Raw genomic sequence first — 24,810 nt, forward strand, 5'->3', positions numbered from 1 at the left:
CACGCCTGTAATCCCAGCACTTGGGGAGTCCAAGGCGGGTGGATCATGAGGTCAGGATTTCAAGACCAGCCTGGCCAAGATGGTAACACCCTGTCTCTACTAAAACTACAAAAATTGAACGGGCACGGTGGCTCACACCTGTAATCCCAGCACCTTGGGAAGCTGAGGCGGGTGGATTACCTGAGGTCAAGAGTTCGAGACCAGCCTGGCCAACATGGTAAAACCCCATCTCTACTAAAAATGCAAAAATTAGCTGGGTATGGTGGCACACGCCTGTAATCCCAGCTACTGAGAGGAGCTGAGGCAGGAGAATTGCTTGCGCCCGGGAGGCAGAGGTTGCAGTGAACCGAGATCACACCACTGCACTCCAATCTGGCCAACAGAGCAAGACTCTGTCTCAAAAAAAACATCAGCCGGGCATGGTAGCAGGTGCCTGTAATCCCAGGTAATCGGGAGGCTGAGGCAGGAGAATCGCTTGAGCCCAGGCAGCAGAGGTTGCAGTAAGCTGAGATCAGCCACTGCACTCCAGCCTGGGCAACAGAGTGAGACTCCATCTCAAAAAAAGAGAAAAAAGAAAATATACAACTCAATATATACACTATCTAACTGTGCATTCATGCAAATATTACTATTTAACACTCCTGGTTCATCTGTGTCCCAGGTTGGGGTCTGCATCCCTGGCTGGTCCCAGAACAGACCTCTGCAACTATAGATGTTATCACTTCCTACGCTGGTCTTCTTGGGCTGCGATGTTACTTTGACCAAGTAATGCTAAGTGTTTTCTAAAAACGCTGGTTAGGCCAGCCTTACCCACATTTAACTGGCTTTTCTGCATCTTCTTTAAATAATATTTTGAAAAAGTTTGTGAAAATTGAATTCTGATTCTCCCAGCATTTGTCTAACTAAAGGGAGGAGGTGTTTATTGGCCTGGAGGGTTGCAGAGGTCAGACAGTAGCTTACCTTAAAGTACTATGGGTCCCCCCTCAATTGGCCAATTAGCTTAGTGAACTCTGAGTTTCATCTTCCCATTCCATCTGCTTCCCTGATAGCTGTTCCATATCCTCTCAGGGAAGTAATCTGTGTTTAATTTTGACTTTAAATGAGAAACTGAAATTCACAAGTGTATGTTTTATACCTATTTTGTATTATGGCAAAATACCCATAATGATATTTATCATCTTAACTGTTTTTAAGTGTACAGTTCAGTGGTATTAAGTTCATTTACATTGTTGTGCAACCATCACCCCCATCCGTCTCCAGAACTTTCTCATCTTCCCAAACTGAAACTCTGTCCCAATTAAATAATAACTCCCATCCCCCACTCCTCTAACCCCTGGCAACCACCCTTTTACTCTCTGTCTCTGTCAATTTGGTTACTCTAGGCACCTCATGTAAGTAGAATCATACAAAATTTGTCCTTTTGTGACTCGCTTATTTCACGTAGCATAATGTCCTCAAGGTTCATCCATGTTGTCGCACGTGTCAGAGTGTCCTTTCTTTTTAAGACTGAATAATATTCCATTGTGCAGCTGAACCTCATTTTGCTTATCTATTCATCTGTGGATGGACACTTGCATTGCTTCTACCTTTTGGCTGTTGTGAATATGCCGCCGTGAACATGGGTGGGTAAATACCTGATTGAGTCCTTGCTTTCAATTATTTTGGATATATACCCAGAAGTGGAATTGCTGAAATTGTATGGTAATTCTATTTCTAATTTTTTGAGGAACCACCATACTATGGTGTTTATTTTTTTAAAAGCTACATAGAATGGACAAAACTATGGTTGAGTCTAAAAGAAAGATAAAAATAAACCTAGGTTTCATGACAAATTTGAAGTAATTCACCAATGGGACTGCAGTTTTGCCTTTTCTTTCTCATTTATCCACTTATTTGAGAAGTTTTTGTGCAAGCTTTCTTTAAGGATCCAAAGTAGGGTCTATTATTATTAGCAGATAATGGGTATTATATTAAAGACTAAATAGTAAAGGAAGAAAGCTGTATGAGATGTGCTGTTTGGAGAAGATTCTGAAACAGATAAGTTTATTGCTTGACTCTCCATCTCCCTGGCATATTCACCAAAACTGCACTATGGTCTTTCATATTTGCAGCCATTTATTCACTTGACAAATATGAAGCTTCTGCCATGGGCTCAGTGACCGTGCAGCATAACACTTAGTCTTCACTGTCTTGTTCTGTAGAGATCTGGGCTCATGTCTTATTGCTCCAACCCACACAGTGCATGCTTGAACCACCCCAGGAATCAGACAGTGAGAACGATGAGTGTGAGGGCTTCTGTGGGCTGGTGGGGCCGGGAGACCTGCAGAGCTCAGAGCTTAGCTAAGGGGCAACCACTCATCCCTTCTGGCTACTTATTGCCCTGTGGGAATGCAGGTCCAGTTTTCCAGATCTTCCTAATTTCCAGGAAAAACAAGATATCCAGTTTCTAATGTAAGATCTTCCAGTTTTAAATTTTAGCCACTTACTCAGAAAAAAAAAAAATTAAACATGGCACAGGCCAAACAAAAGCACATTTACAGGTCCCTGCAGCCGGACAGCCATGAGCTCTGACCTCTGCACTCATTGAAACTCTCTCCTGGAACCCTCAGGACATATCTGATGAGCATCTTGTTTTCCCCACCATGTCTATCAAGAGGGAAAGAATGAACCAGGAAATGGAGGTAGAGGTGGATCTCCAGGAAGCTAATGAAGCCATAGCTCCTTGGCTCCTTCCTTCCCTGGGGCCTTGTGTTTTGTCATGTTTTCCTTGATTAGGATTGCTGTGCCTTTCCATTCTGGCTTCCCCTTGTCTAGTGTGGCAAAACTACAAAGGGAAAGTTGAGTTGAGGAAACACTGGGTTTGAGTTGAGACGGGTATATTTTTGTGGTTAGCACAAGTAGTGCCTTCGGCTGCAGCAAGGCCGCTCCCCTCGGGCCATTGTCTGGCATAAGGTGAGAAGTTTTAGGGGCCAAATGATTGGACACTCCCAGAGCCCAAGACCCAGATTCCACGCCACATCTGGGATCCTGGAATTTCCTGCCCCACACCTGAAGTCTGCATCAGAGTTTGCTTGGGACCCTCATCTGTATCTACCTTTCTAAGGGCAACAAACTTCACTTCTAGTGAGTTTGTTGGTGCTCCAAGAGGTGGCCAAGAGGCGACTGTCTACAGGGAATATGGATATAACTCGGGTCTGCATATGTATGAGGGCTGGCAAGATGCAAAGTGCAGGATGAAGCCTTAGGTGGGTAAAGGAGGTGAGAGGCCAGGCTTCCATGGGAATTCTAAATCCAAACCTGGCCTTTAAGCTCATTATAAGGGCATAGTTTTCATAGAAGGAGGAGAGAACACATTTACTTAACCATTCATTAGTGTTCTTTATGCTATTTAAAGCCTTTACACATTTAGACATATGGTGTATGTAGGCCATTTGTACTCAAGCCCAGGGCATCAGAAATATTAGAAGTGCACCTGGGTCATAGTGACTTTTGCCCATAGTTGTTTTTGTCACTACTGCTGTGTAAGTATTGCTCCAAAACTTAGTGGCATGAAGCAATCATTTTATTATGTTCATGGATTTTGCGGGACAGAAATTTGGACAGGCCACAGCTTGTCCGTGCTTAGCAACTTCTGGGGAGCTGGGAAGACTCCATGGTGGGGGTGACCCTACTGACAGGGGCTGGAATCAAATGGAGGCATCCACACTCATGTCTGGTGGTTAATGCTGGCTGCCAGCGGCGATTGTAGCTAGGGCTGTCAGCTGCATCCCCTAAACATAGCCCAGGCTTCCTCAAAGCTTGGGAGCTGCAGAGAAGTTAGACGTCTTACATGATGAGTCAGGACACCAAAGATGAGTATTCCAAGGACCAAAGCCATAGCCACCTCACCTTTGTGATCTTGCATTCTGTTGGTTACAACCAAGTCACAATCCCACCTGGATTCAAGAGAAGGAGAGGTAGACCCACCTCTCAATGGGGGGAGTATCAAAGCATTTGGGGGGCCATGTGTTAACTATCACACAGGTTAAAATATTGCCAGCCATCATGGTGTTGGGATGGCTTCCAGAAATATATCTAATGGCAATTCAAAGAGCATTTCAAGGATATTTGAAATTCCCTGAAATTTTATAGTTACACATGAAAGAAACTTAGTAAAGGTTTTCCTCGTATTTGACAAAAATTCTAAAATTTATGTCACTACCAGTCATGCATTGTTTTAGTCATGAATTTTCAAGGCTGAAACTTTTCTGAAACATTAACAATAAAAACTGTTTTTCATCAACCATGCTGTAGGAAAGACTGACTTCTATCTTTCTACTCTCTGTAGGAAATATCACAAAGGTGTTACCATATGGAGAGGTGATGAGGAGTGTGCTGCCCAAAAAGTGGTGTTTCAGGCTCTTGTATAATCACATGAACATCTTTAATAAGATTCTGGATACAAGAATTTAAAGTAGTAATTAGTCTCAAAAAAAAAAAGAAAAAAAAAAACCAACATGGGCAACAGCAGTCCAGGAAAACTTCATGGAAGTTGAAAGAAATGGAATTTCAGTAGAGTGAATGGAGGCTGGGGGCAGGACTGAGTCAACTGGTCAACCCATATTGGCAGTTACACCTGATATCAGTTCTGATTGGCTCAGTCTCCACCCTCATTGGTTAGTGCCTGCCACAGCAGTTGGTAACTGTTTTGCATATCATCCCTGCCCATTAGAGTGAACAATATTAGCAAAGGCACTGAGAAGGAATAATCTTGGCCTGTTTATCAAACGGTAAGGAAATTAGACTGGCTTGAGTCCAGCTCGGGGCCGTTGCGGGAAGTACAGCTGTTTAATTAAAGTAAAGCCAATTGTGAAGCGTGTTGAATGCCAAGCAAAGGAATTCATACATATTCCTGGAAGCAGTGGGGAGTAATGAACCTTTCAGTAAAATAATAACAACTTTAAAATTTTTCTTTTTGAAAGACTACTGCAGTAGTTGAATGAAGAGAAACTAGGAGGACCTTTTTAGAAGGTGGTTGTAATATTCCAAGTAAGAGTGATCAGACATGAACTAAGTAAAGAGGAATTTGGGCTTGTGTGTGTATCACTTCCTTAACTTGAGTTTTGTATTGTTAGCTTATAATGGATTCATGTAAGGAAGACCTCTCATGTCCCACTTAAAATGTTCTCCTCCCTGCTCCTTCCAGCCACTGCTACAGTGAACAGTTCCATCCAACCAGCTTCACGCAGCAGCACGCTGAGAATGCCTCTTCTCACTGCCTGTCCCTGGCTTCTCAGATGCAGTGGCTGGCTGGGGTGTCCCAGGCAACCCACCGGGCACTCACTCATACACCCCTTAAAAATGTGGGATAACAACATCCTGTGAAGGAACCATCTTCCACTGGAGATGGGAGCTCTTGAATCAATGCTTCCCCTGTTTTCCCCACCCCACAGTTCTGAGATACACTCCAGAGACACACTTCTTTGGGTGAACCCAGGCTAAGAGAGAATAGGATCCTCTAATTCTTTGGTGCCACCATAGTGGAACCTCACATGCTGTTCTGCCCACAGTAAGAGCATCAAATCTTCATGGCTCACCCTTATGTTGAATAGCTAGTATCTCCTTTGACCTTTTTAATTTTTTTTTTTTAATCTGAGACAGAGTCTCGCTCTGTCTCACCCAGGTTGGAGTACAGTGGTACACGATCTTGGCTCACTGCAGCCTCCACCTCCCAGGTTCAAGCGATTCTCCCGTCTCAGCCCCCAAGTAGCTGGGACTACAGGCATGTGCCACCACACTCGGCTAATTTTGTATTTTTAGTAGAGACGAGGTTTCACCATGTTGGCAAGGCTGGTCTTGAACTCCTGACCACAGGTGATTCACCCACCTCAGCCTCTCAAAGTGCTGGGATAACAGGCATGAACCACTGCACCTGGCAACCGTTTTAATTTTTAAAAACAGGTTTGTAGAACTGAGTCAGTCCCATATACTCAGCAGTAGTTTCAAGCCTGTGGGGTGGTAATTTAGGATACTGGTAAGAGCTGAGAATTTAGAATCATAAGATCTAGATTTGAGCCTCGCTACCAACTAGATGAGTGACCAAGGGCAAGACATACACCTCTTGGAGTCTTCAGTATCCTCGTCTGTAAGATAAATGTGTTAGCAGCTACTGATCTTCACAGTGTTCTTGTATCAAGCAGGACTGTGTGTGTGTGGTGAGCATTTGCTAATTTCAGCACTCAGCTTCCATTTTCCCTTCCTCTTGGTTATGTGAGCCCAGTTTTTGTTTGGATGGCTATCACCTTTGCCCAGTGCATCCTATGTTTTACCACCATTCTCCCCTCTACCCCCAGCTTTAGGGTAGGCCCTAAATAAAATATTTTTAATCTAAAGGGACTATTCATTTCCCTGGCTATGACGATTTTAAAAAGCAAGAAGAAATTTATTGGCAGATCTGATCACCCTTCTGAGAGAGCAATCAAGTAAGACAGCATGTAGCCCCTGGAAATTGCTGGAAATCATCATGTGGCCCTAAGGAGTGCCAGCCTAACGATGAAGCAGAAAGAGGGATGGCGAGATGACTGAACTGTTGAGTCAAGTCACATCCAAAGCCCATGTGACCTCTGATCTTTTCAGATAAATGAGTTATGAAATATTTTATTTAAACCAGTGTAAGTCAGGCTTTCTCTTATCAGGGACAGAAAGACTCTCAACTGATAGAATATACAATACAAGCAAGCTTTGTAATTTGCAAATGAATAAAAACATTTTAAAAATTATTTTTCCACAATGAATTAGCAAGAATAGCTATGACCCATGGGGCAGGTTGAGAAAAATTTCTAAGCTTTTATTTTAATTTCCCTTTTTTGGAAAAAATTGGTACCGACTGACAGTATGTTCAGAACTAGATCCCAACAAGAATAACTACATATGTAAAAAGAAACAGGCATTTTAAAACCTATAAAACTGAGTGAACATGTGTGACACTGAGCGAGAATATGATATATTCTTATATTCAAATATGTATGAAATTCATATATGTATAAAATTCACAAGTCATAAAAGCAAAGACTGTCAGCTTTGGCTACATAAAAATTAAAATACAAAAATAAAATACAAAAACTGATATATGGCAAAAAAAAAAGGAAGAAAAGAAAAGAAAAAAGAACCCACAGAGTTAAAATGTAAGTAACGAACTGAGAGAAATTTGTGGAGCTTATATGAAAGATCAGTTGATAGCCTCAATATACAAAGAGTTCTTATAAATCAATAAGAAAACAATTGGTAAAAGATTTGATCATACAATTTGAAGAACATATTAAAAGATGCTAAAGTTAAAATCAAAGTCAAGGGCTATCAGGTTTAAAAAGGTTACTAATAATTATATACATTAAGTTCTAGGCACTATAAGAATTATCTCACAGAGATGCATATATAAGAATGATCATTGTAGAGTTAAAAAATAAAAACAAATGTTTAACAATAAAAAACTGGTAAAATATATTTTGATATAGTCTTACATTGAAATATATATTGGAACCATTAAAAAAGATCAGGTAGGCCTTTTAGTGTTACCATGGAAAGAAGTATGCTATATTGTTTGAGGATATTAAACAACATACAGAATGATCCCATTTATATTAAAATTAACATATGCATTAAAAGTCTGAAGGTAAATGCCAACAGTTAATAATGGTTATCTTTCAGGTGTAGAACTGCATAGAGGCTGTTTTATGTAAAGCTTTCACAAAATTCAAGCAGTACAAAAATATTTTTATTTTAAAATAAGTGAACAGATACCAGAGAGAAATACAGGTTGGGTAATCTGTGGCCCCCTTGACGGTAGAATGCGTTCCTCTTGTCCTGGGTTTCTGCATGTCAGTGAAGTGTCCAGCAGGTGACAGTCCTGTTGTGTTAGGGAAGGGTGGAAGGAAGGAGGAGGAGGAGCATGAGAGAAGAAAATATTTTCCCCAACCAGGACACTAGAAATGGAGAAATTTCACAGGGAGCTCCAGGGGAGCATAAGGGGTTGCATTTCTAGCGTTCACTGTCCTAGAGTTGGCTCCTCAAAGCCTGTGCAGTTGCCATTGCTGTTTTGCCAGGTTCTGCCTGTAAGGCCCAGTGACCGCCTCCTTCCCCACTATTGCCCAACCCAGGGTTTCTTGTAACTGATCTCATCCCTCCTCTGCCCTTTGGACTTGACTTTGGACTAATTTGACAACACATCAGCCAGCCCCATTATGAACAGCTAAAGTCTGATGTGATCCATGAGTTAGGGCCTTTGCTGAGTTGGCATCTCTCCACTTCCACCCCCGCCACAAGAAACTGGAGTTTGGAGTCTCTAGATAAGAAGCCACAGGAGGAACGACGCAAACAAGCTTTGGGCTCCCTTGTTTCACGTCTTGTGATCCACTTAGATGAGTTATGAGAAAGTTCTCTTGGTTGAATCCTAGCCTTGCACAACTCAAAAGGATCAGAAATTCTCAGCAGGTAATTTTTCCAGATAAAAAATGAAGCTTAGAAAACTTACGTAACTTCCTCTAAGCCCATAACAAATTTGCAGTAATGCCAACATGAGAACCCAATTCTCCCGACACTGTGGACTCCCGACCTCACGCGGGACTATTTCCACTCTGCATGCCATGTCTTTGGGTGCCGCATTTCCAGCTGCAGGATTCCAGAGCTTCAGGGATTTGTGAAGAGTGAATTTTGACACCTTCACTCAAAATAGAGAATTGAAAGTGAAAATGTAGCACTGAATGCTTTTACTGTAATGCCTAGTGTTGTCAGTGTCAGTAGTATCACAGTGTCATATTATCAATGTGATATTTGTTCATTCATCTATTCATTCATTCATCAAACATTTCTGAGCATGTACATCATGCCAGACCCTGCAGCAGAAAAAAATAAAACAACACAGCAGTAGCAAAGAGACCATATAACCCAGCAATAATTTTAAGCCTTACATCCTTATTCAGTCAGTCTGGTCCTGTCCCCTAGACCCCTGGCCTTTGGTCTTGGCAATTCTTGTATAGAGAATTACTATATCATTGCAAAACACTCAGTTTACTGAAGACCCTCTAGCAATATTCAATTGCAATCAACTCTTGTAGGCAAACCCTGTGAATATGGTAGCTGTGTATAGTGGTTGCATGGACGATCTCAAGGATAAAATGCAGGAAGCTTTCACCTTTTACATTTCATCTGCCCCTGGAATCTCAGTATCCTTAGCATCACTCACAATAAGTTCTTCCAGGGAAAACAGTATGCACCATCTAGCAGACACCAAGACCCAATCTTAATACCTAGAACAATTATAGATAATCCCACTGGCTCAGTCAAGATCTAGCAAGTTAATTTTGGTTACAAAGAAAACATGGCTGTGTGTTAGTGACTCTCAAACTATTACATCTTAGGAACAGTGTGTCTGAAAATGGGCTTTCTTTGTATCAGAATGGCCATCTGTACATGTTCTGAGGAAGCATTTGGGGAAGCCCCAAGCACAATGCCATTGGTGTCATGATCACTGACGCCATTGACAGCCAGTTATATTGCACATGTGGCCCAGAATGTGCCAAGGAGCCTGAGTCTACTGAAGGACACTATGTATTGAAGCCAAGGACAGAGGGAGGCAGGCTACAGTCCCTGAGATCAACTTCAGCACTCTGAAGGGAAATAATCCTCTGCCTCCACCATAGATTCGCATTATCAAGAGAAGATACAGGCTTCGTGCAGGCTTTTGGAAAATCTGGGTGACAGACTAGTCACTTAACGAATGTTGAAGGAAGTCCAACATTTAGATGGAAGGAAAAGGATACTAAACCTCACATCTTATATAAAAATTAACTCAAACTGGACCACAGATCTAAATGGAAAATGTAAACTATAAAACTTTTGGAAGAAATCATCAGAGAAAATGTTTGTGGCCTTGGTTTAGGCAAAGAATTCCTACATAAGATATCAAAAGCATGATCCATAAATGAGCAACCGATAAATTGAAGTTCATCAAAATTAAAAATTTTACTCTGCAAAAGACAAGAGAAGAAAAAGAGAAGTTAGATTGGTAGAAATTATTGCAAATCACATGCCTGATGAAAGACTTGTACTCAGAATACAATACAAACTCTCAAAACTCAATAGTAAGAAACCAAACAACCCAATTAAAAAATGAACAAAAGATCTGCACAGACATTTTACTAAAGAAGATGTATGATAGCAAGTAAGTACATGAAAAGATGCTCAACATCATTTGCCACTTGGTAAATGCAAATTAGAACCACAGTGAGATGCCACTACGTACCTATTAAGTACAATGACCAAAATATAAAAAAAATGCATAATATCCAGCATCTTAGCCCATTTTATGTTGCTATAATAAAATACCAGAGACTGGGTAATTTATAAAGAACAGAAATTTATTTCTTACAGTTCTGGAGGATGGGAAGTCTTAAGAGCATGGCACTGGCATCTGGTGAGGGCCTTCTTGCTGCATCACAAGATGGCAGAAGACATCACAGAGAGAGAGGGGGCCACAAGAGAGAGCTGAACTGGCTTTTATAACAGACCCTCCCTTGTGATAACTAACCAACTCCCATGATAACCCATTAATCCATTAGCCCGTTAATCAATCCATGAAATAATCCATTCATGACAGCAGAGCCCTCATGACCCAATCACTTCTCAAAGGTTCCACCTCTCAACATTGCCACACTGGGGACCAAGTTTCCAACACGTGAACTTTTAGAGGACTTTAAAACCATAGCACTAAGTGCTGACAAGAATGCAGAGGAACTGGAACTCTCATATATTTCTGAGAATGACAACTGATACAGTCCCTGTAGAAAACAGTTTAGTAGATTTTATTAAGTTAAACAAAGACTTACCATATAACCTAGCAATCCTATTTATAGGTATAGAAATGAAAACAAGCTGGGACTGGGCCTGGTGGTGCATGCCTATAATAACAGCACTTCGGGAGGCCAAGGCAGGAGGATTACTTCAGGCCAGGAGTTTGAGGTTGCAGTGAGCTATGATTGCACCACTGCACTCCAGCCTGGGCAACAGAGCAAGACCCCATCTTTTTAAAGAAAACTAAAAAAAAGAAAAACTGGAAAGAATGTCCATCAAGAAGTTAAGGAATAAACTGTGGTGCTTCCATACAATCGGACACTATTCAGCAACAAAACAGAATGAACTGGCCTGGCGTGGTGGCTCACTCCTGTAATCCCAGCACGTTGGGAGGCCAAGGCAGGCAGATCACCTGAAGTCAGGAGTTTCAGACCAGCTGGACAACATGGTGAAACTCTGTCTGTATTAAAAATACAAAAATGGGCCAGGCACAGTGGCTTACACCTGTAATCCGAGCACTTTGGGAGGCCGAGGCAGGCAGATCATGAGGTCAGGAGATCAAGACCATCCTGGTCAATATGGTGAAACCCTGTCTCTACTAAAATACAAAAAATTAGCAGGCATGGTGGTGGGCACCTGTAATCCCAGCTACTTGGGAGGCTGAGGCACAAGAATTGCTTGAACCTGGGAGACAGAGGTTGCAGTGAGCTGAGATCATACCACTGCACTCCAGCCTGGGCGACAGAGCAAGACTCCATCTCAAAAAAAAACAAAACAAAAAACAAAAAAAACACACACACACACAAGAAAAAAAAGAATGAAGGAATGAACTACTGACACATGCAACAGCATGGATGACAATCAAATGCATTATACTGGAGTGAAATAACTCTGACTTAAAATTTACATATTGTATGATTCCATGATGTGACATTTTGGAAAAGGCAAAAAATATAGGTATGCATCAGAGTCAGTTTGTGTTGCTATAAATACCTGAGATCGGGTGATTTATAAAGAAAAGGGGTCTATTTGGTTCACAGTTCTACAAGCTGTATAAGAAGCATGGCATGAGCATCTGCTTCTGCGGAAGCCTCAGGCTGCTTCCACTCAAGCAGAAGGCAAAAGGAAGCTGGTATGTGCAGAGGTCACATGGTGAGGGGGGACGCAAAAGGAGAGAGGGGGAGCTGCCAGCCTCTTTTTAACAACCAACTTTCTCAGAAGCTAACAGGTCAAGAGCCCACTCACCTCCTCCCCCAGGAAGAACATTCATCTATTCGTGAGGGATCCACCCCCACAGCCCAAACATCTCCCACTAGGTTCCTCCTCCCACATTGGGATCCAATGTCAACATGAGGTTTGGAGGGTCAAATATCCAAACTATAGCGGCGTGGAAAGTAGATCAGTGGTTGCCAGGGGCAGCGATGGGGAAAGAGTGTGACTCAAAGGGATAATACAAGTTTTCTGGGATGGCACAACCATTCTGTTCCTGCTTGTAGTGGGGATCACATGATTTTGTGTGTGTCAAAACTCATAGAACTGTATACCAAAAACATTGCTATTTTTGCTATATTTCAATTTTGTTAAAATATTCTGTGAAGAAGTATTTCATGGCAAGACTTCAGCAATACCTCACATATACTCCCATAGGAGAGCAACAGCAGTCATCAATAAATCATCCTCCCTCCCTCCCATACCCCAGGTTAAACTATTAATATCAACCAAGACACTGGGACGTGCTAGCCAGGAAGTCATAGGCCAAGAGTTTCTTCTGAATAAACGGCAACACAACAAAACATAGGGCCGGGAGCGGTGGCTCAAGCCTGTAATCCCTGCACTTTGGGAGGCCAAGGCGGGTGGATCAGGAGTTTGAGACCAGCCTGGTCGACATGATGAAACCCTGTCTTTGTTGTTGTTGTTGTTGTTGTTTGTTTGTTTGTTGTTTTTTGAGACGGAGTCTCACTCTGTCGCCCAGACTGGAGTGCAGTGGCCAACAGGATGAAACCTCGTCTTTTTTTTTTTTTTTTTTTTTTGAGACGGAGTCTCGCTCTGTCGCCCAGGCTGGAGGGCAGTGGCACGATCTCGGCTCACTGTAACCTCAGCCTCCCGGGTTCACGCCATTCCCCTGCCTCAGCCTCCTGAGTAGTTGGGACTACAGGCGCACACCACCATGCCCAACTAATTTTTTGTATTTTTTAGTAGAGACAGGGTTTCACCGTGTTAGCCAGGATGGTCTCGATCTCCTGACCTCGTGATTCGCCCGCCTGGGCCTCCCAAAGTGCTGGGATTACAGGCCTGAGCCACTGCGCCCTGCCAAAACCCCGTCTTTATTAAAAATACAAAAAATTAGCTGGGCTTGGTGGGGGGTGCCTGTAATCCCAGCTACCTGGGAGACTGAAGCAGGAAAATCGCTTGAACCTGAGAGACGGAGGTTGCAGTGAGCCGAGATCATGCCACTGCACTCCAGCCTGGGCAACAAGAGCAAATCTCCTTCTCAAAAAAACAAAAAAAATAGCATATACCCAGGGCTGTGGAGTCACGGCATGTAACAGAGTCCAGGATCTAACCAGCTGGTGTGTTGCACCTGCCCCGCCTCCAACGAACAGAGCTGAGCACCACTCAAAGGCCGGAACACGTTCTTTGGACCTCAGCAGGCAGAATGCCCAACGCTGGAGCATCAGCAAATGAGCTCACAGGGTGCAGTGGGTGCTTCTGAAGCTCGGGTCAACTGGAATAAATAACGGATTTTCTGCCACGTGTGCCCTGAACAGCACCTTTGAAATCAAAGTGAAAGATGAGCATGATTTAGACCTTGCCAAAAATTACAGGTGTCCAGGCATTTGTCAATACTTACATAACTATATACCAAAAACAGCAAATGGTGCTGCTGTATGTACATTTAATAAGAAATGAAAAAAAGCTTTAGGGTAAAGCCTAGCTCAAAGCGTAACTAGGGATAAATGTTAAGCAACCAGCTCATGTCTTTTTATTTATTTGGCCCCAAATTAAAGCAATGAATGGCAAGAATATATACCACGAAGTTGTTTCTTCTTTTGTGGATTTCTTACCACAATCAATGGTGCTTCTAACAAAAAATACAAGTCTGCAGATAGTTAAAAGATGGAGACGGTGGGCCGTAGGTCCGACCTGTTAGGAGCCGCAACAAGAATTGTCCTGTGTATACATTGCACAACTGTCCTGTCACTGGGGCAGTATCTTCCATGTTTACAAGCTGTTTAAAGAATAAACCCTAAAAGTGATGAGCCAAGTAAAATACAGACTGGCAACCACAGATGATAATGCAATTCCCCTGGGGCTGGTGGGTCCCTGGAGGATCACAATAGCTCTGGGAAAATTATTAAGTGGTCTGGTTTTCCATGAAGCTGGGGGTGTGAGTGGGTTTATCGAAAGCTCCAGGGTGCTCCAGGGTGGTGGTTCCCTGGGCAGGTAGTCACAGTCACAGGGGAGACCATAGAGGGGTGCTCTCTACAAAAGGGCTGAAAGTGAAGGGAACAAATGTACATAGAGTCAAACAGCACATTCTATCTCTGTTTATTGTTATAATGTTGTCAGAGACAACATAAATAACTGATGAACATTTTAACACCATAAATGAGATAACAGCCAGCACCTCTCTGATTTGTTTTGTCTTCAGGGTTCCCCAAGAGTGCTTGGTCCTTCACTTGCTTACCCAAAGTCAACACTAGGTTCAGGTATTTTCTAAAGCACTTTCCTATCTTAGAATTTCAATTCCTGAACTTATTAGACAATTGTTCATCATCTGCTTCAAGTGCCAAGAAGTTGTTACCTCAGGGTGGCCTCCCTCTACCAGTCTCATTATCCAGGAATCCTGCAGCAGTCATCCTGGAAAGCAGCTCCAGGAACAGCCTTGCCTGCTGCAAACCCGGCTGTCCCTTGGCCTGCTGGCCTCTGTGACACTCGTGATGTTCTGCCAGGTGCTCAGTGTTGGCTGTGAGCAGTGTGCACTGTGGCCATCCCTGAGCCCAGTCAAAGGTCCAGCAGAGCAGCAGCTGCTGCCCCAGCAGAGGAGCACTTCACCCAGGATCACTCCAAGTTGGGAGGAAAATAAAAATTTCAAGGCAATCATCAATCCCACCATTGTTCCCTTCCCAGGACCTGAACCACCTGCTTTCAGTTTGACGAAGGAAGAAGAGCACAGAGGTGTTTAGATACCAATCATCTTTGCTAAGGACAGTATTGAAAACAAGAGGAGAGGACTGCCAGAGAGCCAGAGTTGGCTTCAACACACATTTTTTAATTGCCTCCATGAGCTGCAGCTGTGAAACGTAGTGTGTGAAGCCACATCTGTAGCACTTTCCAAAAAAAGAAGGGTCCTGGAAAAACTGGCCAGTGTCATACTGTAATGCTTTCTACATGTTTCTACATAAAACAACACTTTCATCTTCTACGTTCCTTTAAGAGGACAGTGGGAGGGGGACATTCCTGATACATTTAGTACATGTGCTATTCTAGGCAGGCTTCTGACTTTTTCTCATACTCTTTTCTATGTAGGCATGAGCTCCTAGCCACTCTCCTTGGCCCCTGCCTTCTGTCATGCCCCTCTTTTCCCTGGTAAAAATTCTAAAAGCTATCCCTCAGGTGATGCTTTGCCACTTCGAAACAAAAGATGTCCCACCCTTTGAAAGAGCATCAGAGCTTCTCTCCCTATCTGCCCTTCTCCTAGAAGGTGCCTGTGGGACACTCACTACCTTCACCCAGCTGTAGTAAGCCCCATACTGGTGAAAACACCCCATAATTTTATTTTTGAGAAAACTGTAAAAGACGTAAAAGCATATTATGAAAATAACATTTGCTGTACGTTTCTAAAAAATACTTTTCATCAAGTGAAGGACTCTAGTTCGCAATTAATATTTTATCTGCAGGGATTGAGATGTTATTAGTGTGATAAGTTACACACACAGAGATTTCTAGTGTCGAGCTACCTTTGAGAAAGGCCTATTTTGTCCGTTTTCATGTATGTATTCATAAACTGCTGAATTCCATTTGTTAATATTTTGTTTGGGCATTTTGCCGTTCTATTTATAATTAGGATTGTGGCGTGTACTTTAATTTCTTGCATTTTTCCTATCTGGCTTAGAAATTGACAGCATCCATAATACGCTCTTCTTCAAATGACCTGGCCAGACATTTCAATCTATCATAAGAAAAATTAAATCTTCATCGACCAAAACAAAAAGTCAGTAGATAAAATTTAAAATTGATTAGTCACAACATAGCAATGTAAGAATTATTAGAAAATAAGGAGGTAAACACCAGAAGAAGCAACTGAAAGGACTGGAGGTGGTTGCCTCCAGGGAAGAGAAAAATAGACAGGAAACTGCTTGCTTTTTTGTTTGTGAAAATAACCCTTTTAGGATTACTTTTCTTTTTAAACCAAGAATATAAAACCATGTTCCATTCTTTTAAACCGTTTTTATCAAACATGTATTACTTTGATACAAATGAAAGAAAAAAATGAGGTCTTACAGCTCAGAGACATTTATGGTGCAGCATTTATTTTGAAATTGTGACATCTCTTAGGTTTCATTTCTCTCTCACGTGGTGTGGATTTTTTCCCCCAGGGAACACATATAGAAGTCATAGGTTTCTTGTTCAAGCTTTTCCCTTCTAGCATATTTTGTACTTCCCTGTCTCTGAACATGTGAGGGTTCTTCCCCTTACCCCTACCTGATTGCATGCCAAAATATTGGCTTTCCACCAAGCAAAGGTTGGAAGACATTTTTAAACCCTTTATTCGAAAGCGTGCAATAATATTATCTAGATATCCTTTGAAGGACTTCTGGTCTGGTGGCGGAATTCTGAATTCATGCACTAGTTCTTTTTTGGCACCTGGTTGATGTGAGGTGTTGTGGCTTTGCTTTGACAACTGGTTCAGGATACTGTGGTGGCGTTGGAGGGATCATTGAGTGGAGATGCTATCGGGGCACACCCTACACCCAGGCCAGGCCCACCATCAGCTGTTTCATTTCAAGGCTGACTCTGGAGAGGACAGTATATCTGCCACTTGTAGGATAATCCGTTTAAAATAGAATTCAGACTGGTGGAAAGCAACATGAAAACCGACCATGACAAAAGGTGTTATTTGCGGGGATCTGTTATTGTTGCTTGTATTGAAAACTAAGTTCTTTTTCTCTTGTTAAAATAGTTTAAGTTTTAGTTTTGTGAGATTTTTAAAACATTGATGCTGTTTGCATATTTTACTTTGTGACTAAGCCTGGAGGAGGGCACATTTTTTTCTAAATTAGTTTGTGTATTTAATCAGCATTTCTGAGTCACTAGAACAGAATGCTGCTCCCTCCCCTCTGTTGTATTATTGCTATTGATACTTTTATTTATTTTTTACAATAGAATGTACCACATTTATTTAAATCAATGACTATGATGATTATATAAAAACAAGAATAATACCAGGTGCGGTGGCTCATGCCTGTAATCCCAGCACTTTGGGAGGCCGAGGAGGGCAGATCACCTGAGGTCAGGAGTTTGAGACCAGCCTGACCAACATGGCAAAACCCTGTCTCTACTAAAAATACAAAAATTAGCCGGGCGTGGTGGTGGGCGCCTGTAATCCCAACTACTCGGGAGGCTGAGGCAGGAGAATCACTTGAACCCGGGAGGTGGAGGTTGCAGTGGGCCGAGATCGCGCCATTGCACTACTCCAGGCTGGAAGACAGAGCGAGACTCCGTCTCGAAAAAAAAAACTTAAATGGAAAAAAAGTCATCAAATGGGATACAAAGTTTGATTAAAATTGCTAAATATATACGGATCTATGTGCACATAAAATATTGGAAGGGAACTCGCAAACATTAATAGTTATGTTACTTATGTGTTCATGTTGAGTGAACTTTTTATTTATTTACATTTCTTTTCAAACTTTTCTGTAATATGCCTATTTCCTCCTTTATGACAAAACCTATTGGAAAAACAAACCACAATGTCTGAATCAGGGAAGAATAACTAGAACAATCATTCTTTTTTGTTCTATTTATTCTTCTTTCTTAAAGTTTCACCATTTGTGTGGGCTCGGGTCCTCAGCCTCATTTTGCTGATAAAATTTAAGAGCTTAAAGCAGTAGCTTTTAGTTTTGTGGGTATTTTCGCTGAGAATTAAGGCTGAAAGAGGAAGTTACCATCTTGGAACTTAGGGGAAAATTCTACAGAACAGTATATCAGACTTTTAGGATAAATCTCCTTCTTTCTAGTTGTTTTTCTTGTTAAACTTTTCTGAGAATTTGAGGCTCAACCTTTTAATTCTGGGAGCTGGCTATAGTATTTGGAGGCCGTGACTGAGTTCAGGAGGTGGATGCTGGATAATGGGAGGGTGGTTGATAAGGTTTAGGGATGATATTGACATTCAAGTTCTGATTCGATTAAAGAAGGAGTGAATATAGTATTTGTGGCCAAACTATAGTCGATTGAATTAAAGTTTAGTAGGTTGGATCATTTAACTGAAAAAAAGAGGTGGAGAGGCTATCTTATTTATGTTAAGTGTAATAAAGGTAATTATATGGGAAACCTGAGAGAGGAGACTATTGGTCATTTTGTCCATCTGTGGGTGGTGATGGTGATGGTGGGTGCTCCAGGCTTCCTCTTGGAGATGACATTTGTGCTGATCTTCAGGGATAGCACAGAGAAGGGCAGGACTTTCTAGAAAGAGTATGTCCAGAGGTAACAGTTATGAAAGGGCAACTTTTTTTTTAGATGAAGTCTTTCTGGGTCACCAGGCTGGAGTGCAGTGGTGCGATCTTGGCTCACTGCAACCTCCACCCCCTGGGTTGAAGCAATTCTTCTGCCTCAGCCTCCCGAGCAGCTGGGACTACAAGGCATGCACCACCACACCCAGCTAATTTTTTTTATTTTTATTTTTATTAGAGACGGGGTTTCACCATGTTGGCCAGGATGGTCTCGATCTCTTGACCTCGTGATCCACCCGCCTCGGCCTCCCAAAGTGCTGGGATTACAGGTGTGAGCCACTGCGCCTGGTCTGAAAGGGCATCTTCTATTCAGGCGCAGCGAAAAAGCTGGGTGAGTGCTGCATGGGTCCACCTATTAGAGACCTTAGAGGACAAACAAAGAGATTCTGATGTGGCTGTTACAAGGGAAGTTGGAGTTTTTCAAGTAGGAGGGTAATGTTATCAGATTCATTTTTTATGAAGATCTCTGAGGATATTGTATAGAAGTTAGACAAGAACAAGAATACAGGCATACCTCGGAGATACTGTGGGTTCAGTTCCAGACCACCACAAAGACAGTCACACAAATTTTTAAATTTTCTAGTGCATATAAAAGTTATGTTTATACTATACTATAGTCTAGTAAGTGTGCAGTAGCATTTTGTCTAAGAAAATAATGTGCATAATTTCATTAAAAATACTTAATTGCTAAATAATGCTAATGATCCTCTGAGCATTCAGTGAGCTGTGCTCTATTTGCTGGTGGAGGGTCTTGCCTCAGTGTTGATGGTTGCTGACTGATCAGGGTGGTGGTTGCCAAAGGCTGGGCCTGTGGCAGTTTCTTAAATCAATATTGAGTTTGTCACATTGATTGATTCTACCTTTCACGAAAGATTTCTTTGTAACATGTAATGCTGTTTGAATCAACTTCTTCCAAACTTCTGTTAATGTTGATATTTTACCTCCTCCCCAAAACTGTGAATGTCCTTCATGGCACCTACAGTGGTGAATGCCTTCCAGAAAAATTTCAATTTACTTTGCCCAGATCCATCAGAGAAATCATTACATACAGCAGCTATAACCTTTGGAAATGTATTTCTTAAATAATAAGACTTAAAAGTCAAAATTACTCCTTGATCTATGGGTTGCAGAATGGATGTTGTGTTAGCAAGCATGAAATCAACTTTAATCTCCTTAAGCATCTCCATCAAGCTCTTAGGTGACCAAGTACATTGTTAATGAGTAATAATATCTTGAAAGGAATCATCAGAGCAGTAAGTCTCAACACTGGGCTTAAAAATATTCAGTAAACCATGCTGTAAACAGATGTGCTGTCCTCCAGGCTTTGTTGTTCCATTTACAGAGCACAGGCACAGTAGATTTAGCATAATTTTTAAGGGCGCTAAGATTTTCAGAATGGTAAATGAGCATTGGCTTCAACTGAAAGTCTCCAGCTACACTAGCCCCTAGCAAGAGAGTCAACCTGTCCTTTGAAGCCATGAAGCCAGGCATTGACTTCTCCTCTCTAGATATAAAAGTCCTAAATGGCATCTTCTTCCAATAGAAGGCTATTTTGTCTACATTGAAAATGTATTGTTTAGGGTAGCCTCCATCATCAGTGCTCTTAGCTAGATCTTCTGGATAACTTGCTGCAGCTTCTCCATCACACTTGCTGCTTCACCTTGCACTTTATGTTATAGAGGTGACTTCCTTCCTCAGCCTCATGAACCAACCTCTGCTACCTTCAGACTTTTCTTCTGAAGCTTCCTCACCTCTCTCAGCTTCACAGAATTGAAGAGACTTAGGGCCTTGCCCTGGATTAGGCTTTGGTTTAAGGGAATGTCGTGGCTGGTTTGATCTTCTATCCAGACCACTAGAACTTTCTCCATATAAGCAATAAGGCTGTTTTGCTTTCTTATCATTCATATGTTTACCAGGAAAGCGCTTTCAGTTTCCTTCAAGATTTCTTTCCTTTGCATTCACAACTTAGCTAACTGTTTGGCAAAAGAGGCCTAGCTTTTGGCCTATCCTGGCTTTTGACATACTTTCCTCACTGAGCTGAATCATTTCTAGCCTTTGATTTAAAGTGAGAGACGTGTGACACTTCTTTTCACTTGAACACTTAGAGGCCATTGTAGGGTTATTAATTGGCCTAATTTCAATATTGCTGTGTCTCAGGCACTAGGGAAGCCTAGGGACAGGAAGAGAGATGAAGGAACAGCCAGTCAGTGGAGCAGTCAGAACATACATAACATTTATCAGTTAAATCAATAAACGTCTTTGTCTTCTACTGCACACTTCGGAGTGCCCCCAAACAATTACAATAACCTCACAGAACGATGATCACAGATCACCATAGCAGATATCACAATGAAAAAGTCTGAAATATTGCAAGAATTACCAAAATGTGACACAGGAACACGAAGTGAGCACATGCTGCTGGAAAAATGGAGCCAGTAGGCGCTTGATGCTGCATTGCCACAAATCTTCAATTTGTAAAAACAAAAACAAAACACACAGTATCCCAGAGCTCAATAAAATAAGATATTCTTGTATTCTGGTGATGGGGCAACAATGAGAAGGCTTTAGATTTTAAAAAATGCTAATTTCCTAGATTAAGGCAAGTGGTGGGGAATGGGAGAAAAAGGAAAGTGTGAAAGGCTCTTCTGTAATTGATTACCTGTGGAGGAACGTCATTCCAGGAAAAGGCCTAGGTTTCTGGCTTGAACAATTTGATGAGTGCTCACACCCTGCTGTTCTCCTCTGGATATGTGGGTGCCATATGTAATTATCATATGATTCACGCTTCTTGGTAAGGTTATGCTCACAGGCATTGTTGCTCTTAGACGGGAGGAGGCTGAACCGCAGTATGTATTTCACAACCAGCTTTTCCAAACTAGGTCCCAGGAAGCACTGGTTTCAGCGAGTGTTACCAGATCTCCTGCAGGGGAGAAACGGTCACGAAACATGAACTGGTCTGCCCTGCTCTTGGAGAGTTACAGTGGAAACTGGCATGTTAGAGGCTCACAGTAAAGACACTGCTATACTTTAACTCAGTGTCCCATGGTTATTAGAGCTTAGAACCCGGGGGAAACTGCTGTATAGAAGAGGTCAAACAAGCTGAGTGCAGGTTTTGTCACGAAATTGGGGGGCGAGTAGGGTTCTATTATCAAAGAATGGTGGTTGTGTTGGGGCCATAAGAAAGAATTACAGGCAGTGGTGCGCAGGTAACGTTCACGAGACGCCACAGCGGGGTAGCATCAGAGGCGGGAGGAGGAGGGTTGGAGAGCAGGGCTGTTGCAAGGCTCTCTGGGTGGCCGCAGCAGCTTGCGCTGCGCCCACATTGCTTCTGCGTGTTTACAGCTGGGCACGAGAAGGCTCAGCACGCACGCACAGCAGGTGTGGGCCCGCCCTCCACACCATGAAAACAGGAGCCCCGGCCAGCCACGGCTGGGCAGGGCCAGAAGCGCCTCCTCCGGGATCCTCCCCGCGCTGGCCCGCCCCACAGGAGCACCGCCTCTACCAGGAGCCCGGAGCTCTTCCCAGGGCCCGCCTCCCCGCCAGGGGGCGATCCACCTCCACTTCCTGTTCCCGCAGCCGCCCTACCAGGAGCCTGGCACTCTCCTCAGGGCCCGCCTCCCCGCCAGGGGGCGCACCGCCTCCACTTCCTGTGTCCACGGCTGTCGCGAGAGCCCGGGACGAGTGGGCCTCTGCTCGTGGGTGGTTCTCGTGGAGGTCAGCTCCCGCGTGTCTCCGCTCGACAGGGTGCTTGGGCAGGTAAGGGTCCGCTCAGTAGCCCAACCCCCTCTGTATGCAGCTCCCCAAATTCAGCGCTGCGCTCAGGCATGGCAGCCACCCGTTACGTGGGGCCATTCGCATTTGCATTTATTGAGGTCAAATAAAATGCTGGAAATTGGTGCCTGGTGACACTGTCAGGTTGGTGGTTACCCTAGCAGGTCGGCCCAGCCCCTGAACGCTTCCATCACTGCCGAAAGCCCTGTGAGGAGGCGCAGAGCTGAGCATTCCCCGCCGTTGCGTGGGCCCCCCTCTACCTGCCGCGTTTTTCCTCTTTGCTGCAGAGCCCATCGGGTAGGCGCGGGCCATGGCGCAGTACAAGGGCACCATGCGCGAGGCAGGCCGTGCCATGCACCTCCTCAAGAAGCGCGAAAAGCAGCGGGAGCAGATGGAGGTGCTGAAGCAGCGCATCGCCGAGGAGACCATCCTCAAGTCGCAGGTGGACAAGAGGTTCTCGGCGCATTACGACGCCGTGGAGGCCGAGCTGAAGTCCAGCACGGTGGGCCTGGTGACCCTGAACGACATGAAGGCCCGGCAGGAGGCCCTGGTCAGGGAGCGCGAGCGGCAGCTGGCCAAGCGCCAGCACCTGGAGGAGCAGCGGCTGCAGCAGGAGCGGCAGCGGGAGCAGGAGCAGCGGCGCGAGCGCAAGCGTAAGATCTCCTGCCTGTCCTTTGCACTAGACGACCTCGATGACCAGGCCGACGCGGCCGAGGCCAGGCGCGCCGGAAACCTGGGCAAGAACCCCGACGTGGACACCAGCTTCCTGCCAGACCGCGACCGCGAGGAGGAGGAGAACCGGCTCCGAGAGGAGCTGCGCCAAGAGTGGGAGGCGCAGCGCGAGAAAGTGAAGGACGAGGAGATGGAGGTCACCTTCAGCTACTGGGACGGCTCGGGCCACCGGCGCACGGTGCGGGTGCGCAAGGGCAACACGGTGCAGCAGTTCCTGAAGAAGGCGCTGCAGGGGCTGCGCAAGGACTTCCTGGAGCTGCGCTCCGCCGGCGTGGAGCAGCTCATGTTCATCAAGGAGGACCTCATCCTGCCGCACTACCACACCTTCTACGACTTCATCATCGCCAGGGCGAGGGGCAAGAGCGGGCCGCTCTTCAGCTTCGATGTGCACGATGACGTGCGCCTGCTCAGCGACGCCACCATGGAGAAGGACGAGTCGCACGCAGGCAAGGTGGTGCTGCGCAGCTGGTACGAGAAGAACAAGCACATCTTCCCCGCCAGCCGCTGGGAGGCCTATGACCCCGAGAAGAAGTGGGACAAGTACACCATCCGCTAACACCCGCCTGCCAGAGCGGAAACCGGGGGTGGGGGGAGACACTCATTTCTAGGCCCCATCACCAGTCACTTGATTTCGTGACCTTGATTTCTTCCCCCAGATTTAATAAAGACAGAGGGTTCTCATGATTCACATTGGTTGTGCTATTGCTGATGTTATGCTTTGGTTGCTTGGTTGGTCTTTTCTGAGTATTTTAGTGTTGCTACCTGGATTTGCTGCATTGCTCTGCTGAGCTGTATTGAAACCATGACTGGGCCCACTGTCAGACAGAAATTAGAATAGGAGGCACATTTTTTACCTGGTGGTTATGAGCATGGACTTGGGGGCCACAGTGACTGAGTTTGATTCCCGACACAGCCTCCTCCTTGCTGTGTAGTTTTGGGTAAGCTTATTAAGCCCCCATGCCTCAGTTTAGTCACCTGTAAAAGGAAATAAGAGCACTTACTTTATAAGATTGATGTGAGTATTAAGTGAATTAATATTTGTAAAACGCTTAGCTCTTAATAAATGTTTCTGTTGTTATTATTATGGTTTTGGTTAATTTATTTAAAGGACTGCAATGACCTAGTTCAGAACCATTTGAGGGCAAAGGTGGACCTGCCCATCACTGGTCCCAGGATCAGCAGTTGCCAGCAGGAGGGGGCTAGCAAAGGTTGGGGAGCAGCCCCCCTCTAGTGGGCTTTAACTGGGTTGTTTAGCCCAGAAGTTAGGAGGACAGTGAGCTAATGCAAGTAGCCTGCAGGGTCAGTATCATTGATTTTCCTTTTGCTCCAATATGACTCCACAGGGCACAGTTACAGATCCTGTCTTCATTGAAAATGTTTGTATTTTATTCATTGTGGATTATTTCTGTTAATTTTGATTTTTAAAAATATTGTATTCAGGCCGGGTGTGGTGGCTCATGCTTGTAATCCTAGCACTTTGGGAGGCCGAGGTGGGTGGATCACCTGAGGCCAAGAGTTCGGGACCAGCCTGGCCAACATAGTGAAACCCTGTCTCTACTAAAAATACAAAAATGTGCCTGTAATCCCAGTTACTTGGGAGGCTGAGGCAGGAGAATCGCTTGAACCTGGGAGGCAGAAGTTGCAGTGAGCTGAGATTGCACCACTTCACTCCAGGCTGGGTGAAAGAGTGAAACTCCATCTCAAAAAAATATATATATGTGTATATATATGTATATATATTATATAT

At 43.9% G+C, this 24,810-nt stretch overlaps 1 protein-coding gene and 1 long non-coding RNA gene across 3 annotated transcripts; one reads left to right on the forward strand and one right to left on the reverse strand.

The window, feature by feature from the left end:
- The first annotated feature begins 4,650 nt into the window (after positions 1-4,650).
- On the forward strand, positions 4,651-24,147 carry FAM50B (family with sequence similarity 50 member B). Of its 2 annotated transcripts, none has more exons than XM_016954841.3 (2): positions 4,651-4,769; positions 22,619-24,147. In XM_016954841.3, the coding sequence occupies exon 2, from the start codon at positions 22,642-22,644 to the stop codon at positions 23,617-23,619; it is 978 nt and encodes a 325-aa protein (XP_016810330.1). In that variant the 5' UTR covers positions 4,651-4,769; positions 22,619-22,641; the 3' UTR covers positions 23,620-24,147. The 2 variants fall into 2 exon arrangements, with proteins under 2 accessions (XP_016810330.1, XP_016810329.1); XM_016954840.3 differs by lacking the exon at positions 4,651-4,769 and adding an exon at positions 22,080-22,316.
- On the reverse strand, positions 7,732-10,611 carry LOC112209438 (uncharacterized). The gene is made up of 3 exons (XR_002944179.2): positions 10,406-10,611; positions 8,510-8,695; positions 7,732-7,885 (listed from the first exon to the last, which is right to left on the reverse strand). It is a non-coding gene; the product is annotated as an uncharacterized LOC112209438 (long non-coding RNA).
- Positions 24,148-24,810: the final 663 nt, after the last annotated feature.

This window comes from Pan troglodytes, chromosome 5 (assembly GCF_028858775.2).
Source record: "Pan troglodytes isolate AG18354 chromosome 5, NHGRI_mPanTro3-v2.0_pri, whole genome shotgun sequence".
Taxonomy (NCBI): domain Eukaryota; kingdom Metazoa; phylum Chordata; class Mammalia; order Primates; family Hominidae; genus Pan; species Pan troglodytes.

What these genes read in the sequence shown, in the direction of transcription:
- FAM50B (XM_016954841.3), top strand. Translation starts at nt 22,642, where the DNA reads ATGGCGCAGTACAAGGGCACCATGCGCGAGGCAGGCCGTGCCATGCAC.